This window comes from Monodelphis domestica, chromosome 5, assembly GCF_027887165.1.
Source record: "Monodelphis domestica isolate mMonDom1 chromosome 5, mMonDom1.pri, whole genome shotgun sequence".
Taxonomy (NCBI): Eukaryota; Metazoa; Chordata; class Mammalia; order Didelphimorphia; family Didelphidae; genus Monodelphis; species Monodelphis domestica.
Window position 1 is genome coordinate 29,126,974 of NC_077231.1, and position 13,971 is coordinate 29,140,944.

A 13,971-nucleotide genomic window follows, 5' to 3' on the forward strand; every position below is an offset into this window, starting at 1 on the left:
CTCCTGCGGCTCCGCTCTGCTCCCTAACTTTATATCTTGACACTGAAATTGCTCTTTCCAAAATTACTTTCTCCAAAATTACCAGGACTTGCCTAATTGCTGCTATTTTTCTTTGTTCTCATTCTGCTTGATCTCTCTGTAATATTTGATTCTTTGATCACTATCCTCCTGTCTACTCTGTCTTTTATGGGCTTTTGTTACTCTTCTTTCACTTGATTTTCCTCCTATCTAACTGTTACTTTTCAATTTCTTCTGCTGGTTCTTCATAATTTTACCTACTCACTTTGGGTATCCTCTTTTCTCCATATAATCTTTCATTTGGTGATCATCTGCTATGAGTTCAGTGATTATCTTTATGGAAATGATTCTCAGATCGATATATATAGCTTCATTGTCTCACCAGAAATCTAGTCATGAATGGTTACCTGTAACCTTTTGGACAACTTGAACTGTTTGTTCTATGAATACCTCAAAATCAACATGTCCAAAACAGAATTTATTATCCTTCCCTCTAAATATACCCATCTGCTGAAAATTCTTAATACAGTTGAGAGAACTGTCATTCCTCCAGTAACTCAAACTTACTGTCACCATCAACTTTTTTTTTTTACTTTTGCTCATCCAATATATGAAGTCAATTGTCAATGATTCTAATTTCTTTCTCCAAAACATGTTTACTTTTGTAATTATTTTTCAGTCATTCAGTCATGTCTGACTAGATTGGGTCATTATGATTGAAAAAAAAAAGGTATATTTTAAATACATCCTCTTTTTTCCATTCATAAAGTCACCAATCTAGTCATCTTTTCTAAGTATTTGTATTTCAAATCTATTGTTCTTATTTGTTTCTTTGTTGAAATTTCTTGTTACAGATTCCAGGTTATTTTTTATCTTCATTATTTTTATTGTACAAGTCATACATTCTGCTCTCATGATTCTTATTTCTCTTTCAAACCTCTTAGAAATAATGTATTGTAAACACAATTATTCTCCTTACATTCCATAGAACTTTACATCTTATCAAGAATGGGATCATTTTCCTTTATTTTGTAGTATTTATTTATAGGTTCCTGAAATAATTTGCTAGATCTGGAGACCATATTTCCTTCTTTTGTTCATTTTTTTCCTATTGATCCATCCACTTATGTTCCATGTTCCTGAGTTTTCTTCTTCCTGAGATCTTTGGTAATTACCTTATTTTTGCCTTCATCACCCCATATTTGCTTTCTGAATCTATCTTCTCTGATAGCAATTTACTTAGGGGCTTGACTTCAAAGCATCTCAGGTTCCTCCCACCCTGGGAAAATCAAAGTTTACTCCCCTTGTTCTTTGACCCAAGTGGCTTCTAGGTCATTGGAACTAACCTTAGACAAATGCTCTTTCCCTCAAATTTTGTGTAGTACTCTGCAACTCACCACCTGCCCCAACACACACATAGACAGTGCTGTCCTGGTATCTTATTCTACTCCCTTTCTTCCTCAGTTCTCTGACACTAACATTTCAGAGAGTAATAACACTGAAAACACAGGGTTTTTGTACCCTGACACTGGCAGAACTACTACACTCGTGTTTCAAGGTTGTCCAACCCAACACTGATGGGTCAGTGAGTGTTAATTCATGGTTTAAAAAAATCTTCTTTCACATTCTAGATTTCCTAGACATGGAAGGCAACTAAAATTCTTTTATCTTTGTCCCATAAGTTCTATTATGAAGAGATGTGATAGGTAATGGAAATCAGAGAAAATATCTGGTCCTCCTTATGTTGTTCACATGACATTGAACTCCTATCTTTTCACTTCCTATATCCTCCTTTCATTTTCAAAGCCCCATCTTGAATGTGTAATAATTAAAATAGTGGAAGAAAATTGTAGTAGATAAAAGAGTAGATGAGTAAATTGTGACCGCAAAGATATGTTTTTTATATTAAAAATAAAGTGATCACCAGGGAAATATTCCCAATTATGAAATATACCCAAGTCAACTGGATTTTATAGAGATTTCAATTCAAACAATGAGGAATTTTAAAAAAGAGAGAAAAAGGAAATAATGAGAAAAGGGCTATACCAGCCTAGACTGGCATGAGCCAGCCTAGGAGGAGAGGGATCAGTCAGTCTTTTATCACTCACCACAGGATCTGTCCAAGCAAGGATTCAGAGGGACAGAGTCTCCTCAGAGGGAGTTCCAGCTAGAGTCAGCCTCCCTCAGACTGTCTTCAAGAGACTGTCTCAAGAGACTGTCTTCAACAGACTGTGTCTCAAGAAACTGTCTTCAACAGACTGTGTCTCAAGAGCCTGTTCCCGTTCTTAGTTTCTCTTCTCCTTTTAAAGGGAATTTTCTCCTATGTCTCCTCCCCTAAGTTCTCATATCTAACAATCACAGTAGACATTTTTCAAAGGACAGACCATTCTTAGTTCACACCTGAGTAGACTAATCTTTTGAGTAATTCACACCTGAGTAGACTAGCATCTCTGAGTAAGTTTTCACCTCTTTGCTCCTTGTAAATTCACAAGTTGCCTGACCTTTATAGGTACTTAGCACCCCTTTGTATTAGTTCTAAAAATAGGCACAGCTTAAGAACTTTTTGCCTTATTATAAGTATGGGGTTAAGTACTTTTCACTGTTCAGCAAAGAGTTTACAACTTTATCTTCCCCTAAGGCATGCTTAAGTATGGTGAAGTAGAGTTCTCACATTCCTGATCTAAGTTACTTCATTGTTTAAAGTGGGGGATAGTCTTAACCCAACCTTATGAAGTAGGGTCTGGGAAATTTTAAGGTTCACAAATGAAAAGTGTTAAAAGATAAAAGAAGCACAACCAGTGCTCTTGAGATCTTTACTTACCTGTTCAGACTTTATAATTCCTATAAATAGTTCCTTGATTCTTTATGGTGGCATTATTTGACACAATATATATCATCAAAAGTGGATAGTGGAATCACATTAAATAAGACTTATGAGGTATCTTCTCATGATTAAGTCAAGAGCCCTGAAAATGACAACATATCCCAAACCACCAGTTCTGTTTCTATCTCATAAATCATGTAACCTTGATCAGAGAAACAACTACTAAAGGGGAGAAGTCAGCCATTCTTACAGTATTTGACTTACTGCCCCTATAGAGCAGGAAAGCCAGCCTAACTAAAGAAAAAAGATAACCTAAGAGAGAGCTAGGAGTTGGCATGCGCCAGCCAAGTCAAACCACTACTATCACTTTAAAAAAATTTTTTTCCATGGTTACATGATTCATTTTCTCTCTCTCCTCTTCCTCCCCACTCCTGGGCCTAACAAGCAATTCCATTGGGTTTTACATGTATTATCACTTGGTACTTATTTCCATATTATTCATTTTTGTAATAGAGTGATTTTTTAAAAACAAAAAAACCCAAATCATATGCGCAGATGTAGTGAGGCAATTAGGATATCGATTAAGTATTAATTAAAATAAAATATTTGATAAAGAGATCTCTGAGGCAAGGCAGAGGGCTGAGAATGAAACTAGAGAACTGAGAAGGAGGAACACAGAAAAGTTCTGTCCATTGGTGAGGTCCTCTGACTAGGACACTCACTGACTAAGCTTCCATTGGTGAGCTGGCTTTCACTCTGGCTGCTGTTGTAGATAAACATCTGAGATTTTACTCTTGGCTGATGAAAGGGAAGAGAGACCTCTGAATCCCATCTGAAGAGGGTTTCTACTTTCCTGATTGAGAGAAATCATCTTTAAGAAGAAGTTGATAGATCTGCTTTGCTGGATAACAGTTTTAGAGAAGGAGAAAGATTGAAGTTGTATGTCTGGTCTCTGGACAATATCAAGGTGACTGAATTGCCAATTAGCAGCTGCCATCTTGGCTGACTGAATTTATATGTGGTGGGAGACTCTCTTCATCAAATTAAATTAATTAAATAAGGATTTTTAGGTAGATTTATAGTCAGCATTTTGGGGGGTTTTTAGTAAGTGTTCGGTAGTCTTAGTGCAGCCAGAAGAAACAAAGGCTATGTCATGAGACAGACATAGTAAGTGGGTGGAAAGTTAGTTCCCTGTTAGTTGAAGGCTTTCTCTATTATTAATCCTTATTTCCATATTATCAAACATAAATAAATAACTTTGGGGTTGTCTCCAAGAACCTTCAATACTGACCCAGGGAAGGGAAGCTATCCCTGGCATTTCTTCAGAGAGGAGAGTTAAAATATACTTTGTGAACAATAAAAAAAAGTATCTGACCACATCATTCTCCTCCCAACTCCAATTTATCAACATTATTTCTTCACAAACATGTGATAAATTATGTTTTTCTTTTGTGTTTCTATTTCCACAGTACTTTCTCTCAATGTGGATTGTATTCTTTTTCATAAATCCCTCAGGATTGTCCTCACACATTGCATTGCCTCTAGAAGCAAAGTCAATTACATTTGATCATAACACAATTTCTGTGTACAATGTTCTCTTGGTTCTGTTTATTTCCCTTAGCATCAGTTCATGGAGGTCCTCCCAGTTCTTATAGAAATTGAGCAGTTCATCATTCCTTATAGGACAATAGTATTCCATCAACAACAGATACCACAATTTATTTAGCCATTCTCCAATTGAAGAACACACCCTCATTTTCCAATTTTTTGCCCCCACAAAGAGTGTGACTATGAATATTTTCATATAACTGTTTTATTATCTCTTTGGGGTATAAACCTAGTAGTGCTATATCTGGATCAAAGGGCAGACAGTCTTTTCTTGCCCTTTGGGCATAGTTCCAAATTGCCTTCCAGAATGTTTAGATCAATTCACAACTCCACCAGCAATGCATTAGGGTCCCAATTTTGCCATATTCCCTCCAACATTTATTTTCTTTTACCATCATATTGACAATATGATAGGTGTGATGTGGTACCTCTGAGTTGTTTTGATTTTCAATTCTCTAATCAGGAGGGATTTACCACTACCACTTTGAACACTTCTCCTCTGACCCAAAAGATGTTTAATACTTGGTGATATTAGTGTTGTATTGGGAGTCTCTTATCCAGACTGATTACTCACATTGTTGTTTCTGAAACCAAACTAGAAGTAAGGACAGTAGGCACAGAGACATTGTGATTTTCAATGCCTTTGGGTCTGAGGAGAAGTGGTGTTTGCTAGAGAATAGGATTTGTTCATGGTTTGTTGGTTTTTTTCCCTTCCCTAGTGAAGAGATTTCACAGAATAGATCACTCAGAGAGCTAATGCTGCCAGATGAAATAGGTAAGATTGGGGGCAGCAAGGTGACTTCATGGATTGAGAACCAGGTCTAGAGATGGGAATTCATGGGTTCAAATCTGTCCTAAAATACTTTCTAGCTGTGTGTCTACAAGTAAATGAATTAATCCCCATTGCCTTGCCCTTGCCATTCTTCTGCCTTGGAACCAGTGCACAATATTGATTCTAAGAAGGGAAGGGTTTAAAGGGGGAAAAAAACAAAAACAAAGAAATCTGATTAAATCACTTCATTATTAAGTTCCTTGAACCCAGGCAGTTCTCAAATGTATTTTCACTCATTCATTAATTCATTGAATAAAATTTGCCTTTTTTACCTGATACTCATTTCTAAAATTAATTCCACTTAATTAAAAATATATCCCAAGTTAAATGTGCTGGTCACTATTTTATTTTTTAAAGATGAAGAAACTGGAGTATAGTAATTAGTTTTTCCATCATACTTCTATATACTTGTATCTTTTATTCATTGCCAAAAGCCTAATGAATTGTAATTGCTAGATACACTCTCTCTGGATTTATACATTGCTAATCTACTAAAAGGGTAAGTTATCACTTTATTTTGCATTATTTTTTGTTGTTTTTCATAGGCAAACAGTAAAATCAATAATTGATCTGTGGAGCATTCACTTTTATATGTCTCAGGAAGAATAGAACTATATAAAATGAAAGATGGAATAAAGAGAAGATAAGTACTTCTTAGAGGTCATGAAAAGGCACCACTCCACATGTATTATGTTTAATGATTTATACATAACATTAATTATTAAATAATTATTGATTCTGGCAAACTGTTATACTAAATAGATAATATAAAAGCAATTCTGCACAGAGTTCCATTTCATTCAGAAATCCATAGAATAGGATAGAACTTGAGAAATTCTCTAACAGAAGGAAGCAAAAGCTACAGCTTAGAAAAGATTGGAAAGAAAAATGGGAAAAGTTAACAAGAGGAACAGAGATACATTATTATAATTGGAAAAAGAGAACATGGCCCATGAAATCAAAGACAGATTTTCTCCATTTAGTTTTCTGTTATTTCTGTTCTTTATGTAGATCACATATTATTTGTTTGAAAAAGGTGCTGCTCTCTGGATTGCATCCTTAAAAGCTTGCCTCACTTGCTGGTTCCTTAGGGTATAAATAAAGGGGTTTAATAGAGGGGCAACTGAAGTATTGAGTAAAGATATTCCTTTGGTTAAAGATATTCTCTCCTTAGCTGATGGTTTAATGTACATGAAAATACAGCTGCCATAAGAGAGGGAGAGGACAATCATGTGAGAGGAACAGGTAGAAAATGCCTTTTTCCTCTGACTAGCAGATGGAATTCTCAGGATTGTCAGGGCAATGTGGACATAGGATAGAATCACTAGTGTTAAAGTAACTAAGAGTGTCACTAAAGCTAAAATGAAACTGAGGAGCTCAAGGAATTCAGTGTCTGTGCAAGAGAGCTGCAACATGGGAGCAGTGTCACAATAGAAATGATCAATGGCATTGGAGGCACAGAAATCCAGTTGGAGGCCTGCAATAAGGCCTGGGAAGATAATCAAGAAACCAGATACCCAAGAGCTAAGAACAAGCTGGGTACAGACTTTGCTGCTCATAATGGTTGTGTAATGCAGAGGTTTACAAATGGCAACATAACGGTCATAGGACATGGCAGCCAGAAGATAAAATTCAGATGCCCCAAGAAGGAAGGCAAAAAATAACTGAGCAGCACAGCAATTATAGGTAATGGTTTTGTCCCCAGTTGCAATACTAACCAGAAATTTAGGGATGCAGACAGTTGTATAAGAAATTTCCAGGAGGGAAAAATTTCGAAGGAAGAAGTACATGGGAGTCTTGAGATGAGAGTCCAACAAGGTGAGAAGGATGATAGTCAAGTTGCCAGCAACACTTAATATATATGTAAGGAACAGAAAGGTAAAAAGTACAATCTTCCATTGAGGATCATCCGTCAATCCTAAGAGGATAAACATGGTCACCATTGTATGATTTCTCATTATTGATGTTGGATTTTTACCATGTCTAGATGTGAAAATAAGAAAAACCCAATCATAAAATATTCAAGATACCCAAGAGAATGATTACTATTGATTATCCCATCTAATGGGGAGAGAACAATGCATGCAGTATTGTAAAAAATGATCTTTACCTTTTTAATTAGTGGTTCTTCATTAGATTTGCCTTTCCAGTTATGATATTTATACCAAAATGAAAATAAGTTTGCATTCCCTGAGAATATACAACAAATAATGAGCCTTCACAAGTCAGCTGAAAGATAATAAATTAAGGTGGCCAATCAATGTGTGACAATTCACCAATTGAATCATCCATTGGTAGAAAATCAAGTTTGACTGTTGAGTTTTTATGAATGGGAAAGATGTAACTATGGGACCAGTATTTTTTTCTATTGATGTATTTTTTAAATCCATGATTTCACTTATCTGAGCATGTCATGTATTTATTTCTTTTTCTTTTTTTTTTAATAACTTACCTTCTACCTTAGAATCAATACTATCTGTTTTCAAACCAGAAGGACAGTAAGGGCTGAGCAATTGCCCAAGGTCTAACAACTTGGATGTATATCTAAGCCCAAATTTTAACTCAAGACATCCTTTCTCCAAGTCTGAATGTCTATCTCCCAACTCACCAAACTACTCCATATGTCATTTATTGATACGGATACTTCTCTTTTATACTTTGGTGAAAAGTTCACTTGTAATAGTGACCAAAAAATAAAATTAACCTATGGTTGCCAAGCCTCTTTCTTTTAGCTCCAATTTTACTTTGACCACAAACATGAATCTATTACTAGATCCATCCTTAATGTCTTTATGGCTTTCTAGGGATTAGAGAGATTACATTCTTCAAGTATAACCTTAAAGAAAGCTTGCACTTTAAAGCAGGATAGAAACACAAGCTATAGGCTTTTTCATTTTTTAAATTATCTTTACAAGTGCCCTTGATCCCATTCCCTCTGATCATTTCCCACAGATTGTTATCTACGTTTCAATATCTAATGGTTTCTTCTCTCCTACCTACAAATATGCTAGTCTCCCTCATCCTTTAAAAGGGAAAAAACAAACAAAGTTATCTAGACCCTACTACCTCTTCAACCTGTTTTCAATCTCTCAGCTAATTTACTTGAAAAAGCTACCTATACTTGTTACCCAAACACACCCACATGTGCACACAAAACCTTCACTTCTCTGTTCAATGACTTTTCTCTATGAGAAAGGTTTTCAAAGAAAACAATGATTTATTTTCTAATCCTTTCTGTTCTCCATATGTCTTCAATGCATTTCCCACAATTGAAGAAGACCTACAAAAAGCAGATAGTATTTACCATTTTTGTCCAAGTGACAAATACATAGTCAAGCAATTTTTTAAATTTACTCTCCTGTTCTGCAGACCTCACAGATATGTTTGTTCAGATTTTCATGGGGAGGGTAATAATTTGAAGAATACCCATATTTTCACATATTTTCCATTCATAGCACAGAGAAAAATGAAAAACTGGGTAAAATACACAGAACATACTCACTTTTCTGAAAGTCCTTTTTTTTTTATTTATTTAGAACTTAATGTTTACTGGTGAAATGTGATAGGTTGATACTAAACTTGAGGAAACTCAAGTCATTTCTGTCTCTGCCTCCTACATCAGTGCACTCTCACAAATGCATATTCATATCCATAGAAATCATCAAAATAGGAAATGATTCATGCACTGAGGCATGGTCCCAGATCTGAAGTCTTGGGTCCTGGTTATAACAGTGGAACATAATTTTCTGGACTTCATAAATATAGAAGGAACACACTGTTTATCATATGGGAGATGCTATGGCAGCATTGCTATGATAGGAATATAATAACAATGCTGTTCCTTAGACAGGGAGATTTGTGTTATCTTTTAAAATCTTGAGTCCACAAGAATTAGGCATTTCTTACCTGGTGCTTTTTAAATGCATTGTTACTTTCATGAACAAACAAGTGGCCCTAGGGATCTATTCAGAAGTTGCTAATGAATCCTCAGCCTAATTGACTTTTGTGAGAATCTCAAATGTGGGACTTAGGGGATGGAGTCCACAGGGATAGGTGAGCAGGATATAGCAAGACAAACCATGGCAAGGTGGACAACATTAAGGATTAGGTGCTTTGGGCAATTATATACATCATCCAATAATCTGTTATCTAAAATTGCAGAAATCTGTGTTCTGAATTCTACAGGGGAAGCTAACTTTGGCTAAGATTCCCATGTCCTCTGAATCTGAGAAGGGAGTTATCACATATATAAAAGTAACTATAATAGAAAGCTGAAGGTGATTTTCATAAGAGAGAGAAAACATTGTTTTTAGGAAAATTTCAGGTGGAGAAATCATTTCCATACATATATTCTATCTTGCAGGCATTTCTTCTCCTTTGATATTGCAAGCTTTTAAATTATGACGCTTTTTGTTTTTGGCATCTTTATCAGCTAACACAAGGGCTAATTCCTATAACTAAATTGTTAAATTCCTGAGAACAGGAAATTTCCTCTATCCCCAGCATGTGGTATTGTGCCTTGACTATTTGAGGTTTGACACTATGGTGTCATCATCGTAGAGAGCTTTCTTATCAGGAAATTCTTGCCATCCCGACAAATTAGAGATTCTTTGGTAATTAATTGTCTTAGAGTTGTCTTGGATCACTGAAAAAAAATGAGTTTCCTAGAGTCACACAGACTGGTCCTGAACCACCACCATCACACTTCCATTTATTATTTTCGTTAGTAGTAGGAATTTTAATTCCATTAATCTCATTTAGTTCAATGAGGATCAGAAAGAAATGGTCCTGAGACGAATTATTTATCTCCTATCATTATTATTTATTTATTTTTAAATATGTTTTGTTAGGTAGATAAAATATATTCATTTTTAAGTTGAATGAAATGTGTACAGACTGCAATTGTATGGATATTAATTATTTTAAATGTATTCTTATCATTGAACTTTGATTTCATAATGCCAATTAAATGTCTGAAAATATTCAGTTACACGTTTTCTTCATAGCTTTATGCTTTATATATTTGCCTGGAGGAGACTAAAGGAGTTTCATCTCAATCTATTGTCTTTTTTAAATTAAATAAAATTTTTTAAATTAGAATATCTTTCCATGGTTACATAATTCATTATTTTCCTCACCTCTTTTCCTTCCCCCCTCCCAGAGATGACAAGCAATTCCACTGGGCTATACATGTATCATTGCTCAAAACCTATTTCCATTTTACTCATATCTGCAGTAGAGTGATCTTTTAACTTCAAAACCCTAATCACATCCCCATCAAACTATGTGATCAAACATATGTTTTTCTTCTGCATTTCTATTCCCATAGTTCTTCCTCTGATCTTTCTCATAAGTACCTCTGGATTGTCCTGGATCATTGCATTGCTGCTAGTAGAAAAGTATATTACATTTGACTGTGCCACAATGTATCAGTCTCTGTGTTGTGAAGATGGGATTAACTCTCCCCTACCTATTTTTAGATTTAATCACATGAAGTGTATACAGCTCATTTTATCCTTAATTGGGGGAGGTCTGTGACCCATGAGAGCTAAAGTGGGTGATGAATCAGCAATGACTGACTGCCCCTTGAGCAGTCCTAAGCAAAGCTAAAGCTACAATTGGTAGCTTTCCACATAAAGTGGTAGCAATACACAGGAAGTGATGCAAAGAAGCATCAAGGCTGGTAAAGAATGTGTTTTGTGGGCCTGAGACTCTGAAATTTGGTGAGATTGTTCTTGAATTTCTCCCTTTGAACTACCACATGGGTGAGTGAAAAGGCTGACTTCTTTCTGGACTTTCAGTAGAGACAAGCCTCTACATCTACAGTGTTTGGTAGATGTAAGGACTTAGGGGAGGTGACAAAGGAAATTTTGCCCTTAAAAATCAGAGCTCAGAGAAGAGCAAAAGGTCTTGATTTCTGATTCTCATTCTGGAGGATCTCATTCTGAAGGAGAGCTCCTTAAGGAGCTCCTCTGAGGGGCTCTGTCCCTCTGGGGTAGGAGCTCTGGAGGCTCTTGAGAGAGGCCTTTTGAAACAATCTCTGGCTGGAAGACTCTTTGAGGAAGGATGCTGGCCTGGTATCCTTGTTTAGTCAGACCTTGTGGTGAGTGTAAAAAAACTGACTGATTTCTCTTTTAAGACTCAGGTCTAGGCCATATTGGCTTGAGGCCCTTCATACTTATTCCTTTCTTACTCTCTCTCTCTTTCTTTGATTACTCATTATATTGTTAATTAAAATCTCTATAAAACCCAATTGTCTTGGGTATTTGAATAATTGGGAATATTTCCCTGGCAACCACCTTATATTTGATTTTAAACCCAAGACACTATAGTGAAACATATTTCTGCGGTCAAACTTACTCACCCTCTCTCATATCTATCACAATTTATATCTTCCACTATTTTAACCACTACAGTTTAAGACCTCAACCATTTTAAATCTCACACATGCAGCCAGTATTTGATATAGACGCCCAGTTCTATATCCATCACAGCGTGTCATAATACTTGTGTGAAAAATAGGTTGAATAGTACCAGAGCGAGGACACAGCCTTGTTTCATGCCATTGGAGATGTTGAAGCAATCGGAAGTCTCTCCCCCCGATAGGACTTCCTCTGTCATGTCGTCATGAAAGAGCTGGATCAGTTTGACAAATTTTGCTGGGGAGCCCAAGCTTGCTGAGGATCACCCACAATGCATCCCTGTTCACTGTGTTGAATGCCTTTGTCAGGTCTATGAAGACAATGTAGAGACTTAGGTTCTTCTCAAGGCATTTTTCCTGCATTTGCCTCACCGTGAAGACCATGTCGATGGTGCTGTGATCTGGTCGGAAGACATATTGTGATTCAGGCAGGTTCTGCTCTGAAACAGATGATAGGACTCTGTTGACTATAACACAGGCGAGGATCTTTCCAGCAGTGGAGAGTAGTGAGATGCCTCTGTAGTTGTCACAGGCTGCTCGTGAGCCTTTGTTCTTGTATAGGGTTATGATGGAGGCATCTCTGAGTTCTGGGAGCATGTCTTCCTCTACCCATATGCTGATCAGCACTATGTGGAATGCCTGGAGCACCTTTCCATTTAAGGCCTTGTACACCTCGGTTGGGATCCCGTCTTTACCAGGTGCCTTGCCTGCACTCATTTGTTTAATGGCCTTTTGGACTTCCTCTATTGAAGGAGGAATGTCAAGTTGTTCAATGGTGCGGTTTTGGGGGATCTGGTCAAGGGAGCTTTGGTCGATTAAAGAGGGTCGGTTGAGAAGCTGACTGAAGTGTTCTTTCCACCTGTTGCTGATGCCTTTTTTATCTTTTATGAGAGTGTCACTGTCAGAGGATAGCAAGGGAGTGGTGGTGGGTTTTAATGGCCCATAGATAGTCTTGAGGGCACTGAAAAATTGTTTGTAGTTTTTCGTATCAGCAAAACGCTGGATTTCTTCTGCCTTTTTTTCCCACCATCAGTCTTGCATCTTCCTGATCTCACGCTGCGCCGTGGCTTGGAGAGACTTGAATCTGTACTTTTTAGGTGCAGAGTTTGGGTTATTTTGCCACTCCATAAAGGCTTTGTTCTTTTTGCTCAATAGGTCTTCAATAGCAGTGTTGTTCTCGTCGAACCAGTCCTAGTGGTTGCATTGTTTGGGGCCTAGGACTGCCTTTGTTGTTTCCTTCACTGTGTCTCTGAACTGGTTCCATTTCTTGGTTGAGCTTCCAGTGAGTGGTCCCTTTGCAGACAGCTTGTCGTCCAGGTAGGACTGTAATGTTTGCAAATAAGATGGATCTCTAAGATGACTCACGTTGTAAAATGCGCGAACTGTCTGGGAGCGTTTTGGATGGCGAAGTACAATGCACATTTGAAGAGTCACTCTAACCAATAGGTGGTCTGTCCAGCATTCAGCTCCTCTCATGGCTCTGGTGATGTTTACATCCCTGATGTCTCGCCGGCATACAATGATGTAGTCAATGAGATGCCACTGTTTTGATCGTGAGTGCATCCGCATTGTTTTATATTTGTTTGCCATTCTGAACACAGTGTTCGTGATGGTGAGTTCAAACTCTGAGAATTTGCTGAGTAGCAGTAGGCCTTTGTTGTTCATTTTGCCCATGCCGTGTTTGTTGAGCACTACTTTCCATCTTCCATGGTCCTGGTCAACGCAGGCGTTGAAGTCTCCCAGTAGTATCAGCTTGTCATTTGTGGGCACTGAGTGCAGAACGGCACTCAGGTCAGAGTAGAACTGCTCGATGGTCTCCTCTGTGCTGGTCAGTGTTGGGGCATATGCGCTGATGATTGTGGCATACCGGTCTTTGCTGAGAGGTAAACGGATCTTCATGAGCCTCTCACTGATGCCCACAGGCAAGTCTGGCAGCTGTTTGAGCAAACTGGTCTTGATAGCCAAGCCAACACCGAAGATTCTGTCTTCATTTGAGGTTCCACCTTTCCAGAAGAAGGTGTATCCAGTGGTGGGTTCGCTGAGTGATCCCTCTTCTGGTAAGCGTATATCACTTAGGGCTGCGATGTCAATGTTATATAGCACCAGTTCTTTACTGATTAGAGCTGTTCTTCTCTCAGGTCTTGGGGTATTCTCTCTATCAAGTAATGTCCTGATGTTCCATGCTCCTAGTAGGAGTTTCTTTGTATTTTGTTTGTTTTGATTTCCACTGCTTAAAGGAATAACCTGCCAGCTGCGGTGTGCTGACCG

General features: G+C 37.4%; 1 protein-coding gene across 1 annotated transcript; it reads right to left on the minus strand.

The window, feature by feature from the left end:
* Positions 1-6,301: 6,301 nt before the first annotated feature.
* Positions 6,302-7,240, minus strand: LOC100017000 (olfactory receptor 6C74-like). Its single transcript, XM_001365124.3, has one exon. It carries the CDS (start codon positions 7,238-7,240, stop codon positions 6,302-6,304), a length of 939 nt encoding a protein of 312 aa, XP_001365161.2.
* Positions 7,241-13,971: the final 6,731 nt, after the last annotated feature.

Bases quoted from the DNA above. Each gene is read 5' to 3' on its own strand.
- LOC100017000 (XM_001365124.3), bottom strand. From the start codon at position 7,240: ATGAGAAATCATACAATGGTGACCATGTTTATCCTCTTAGGATTGACG.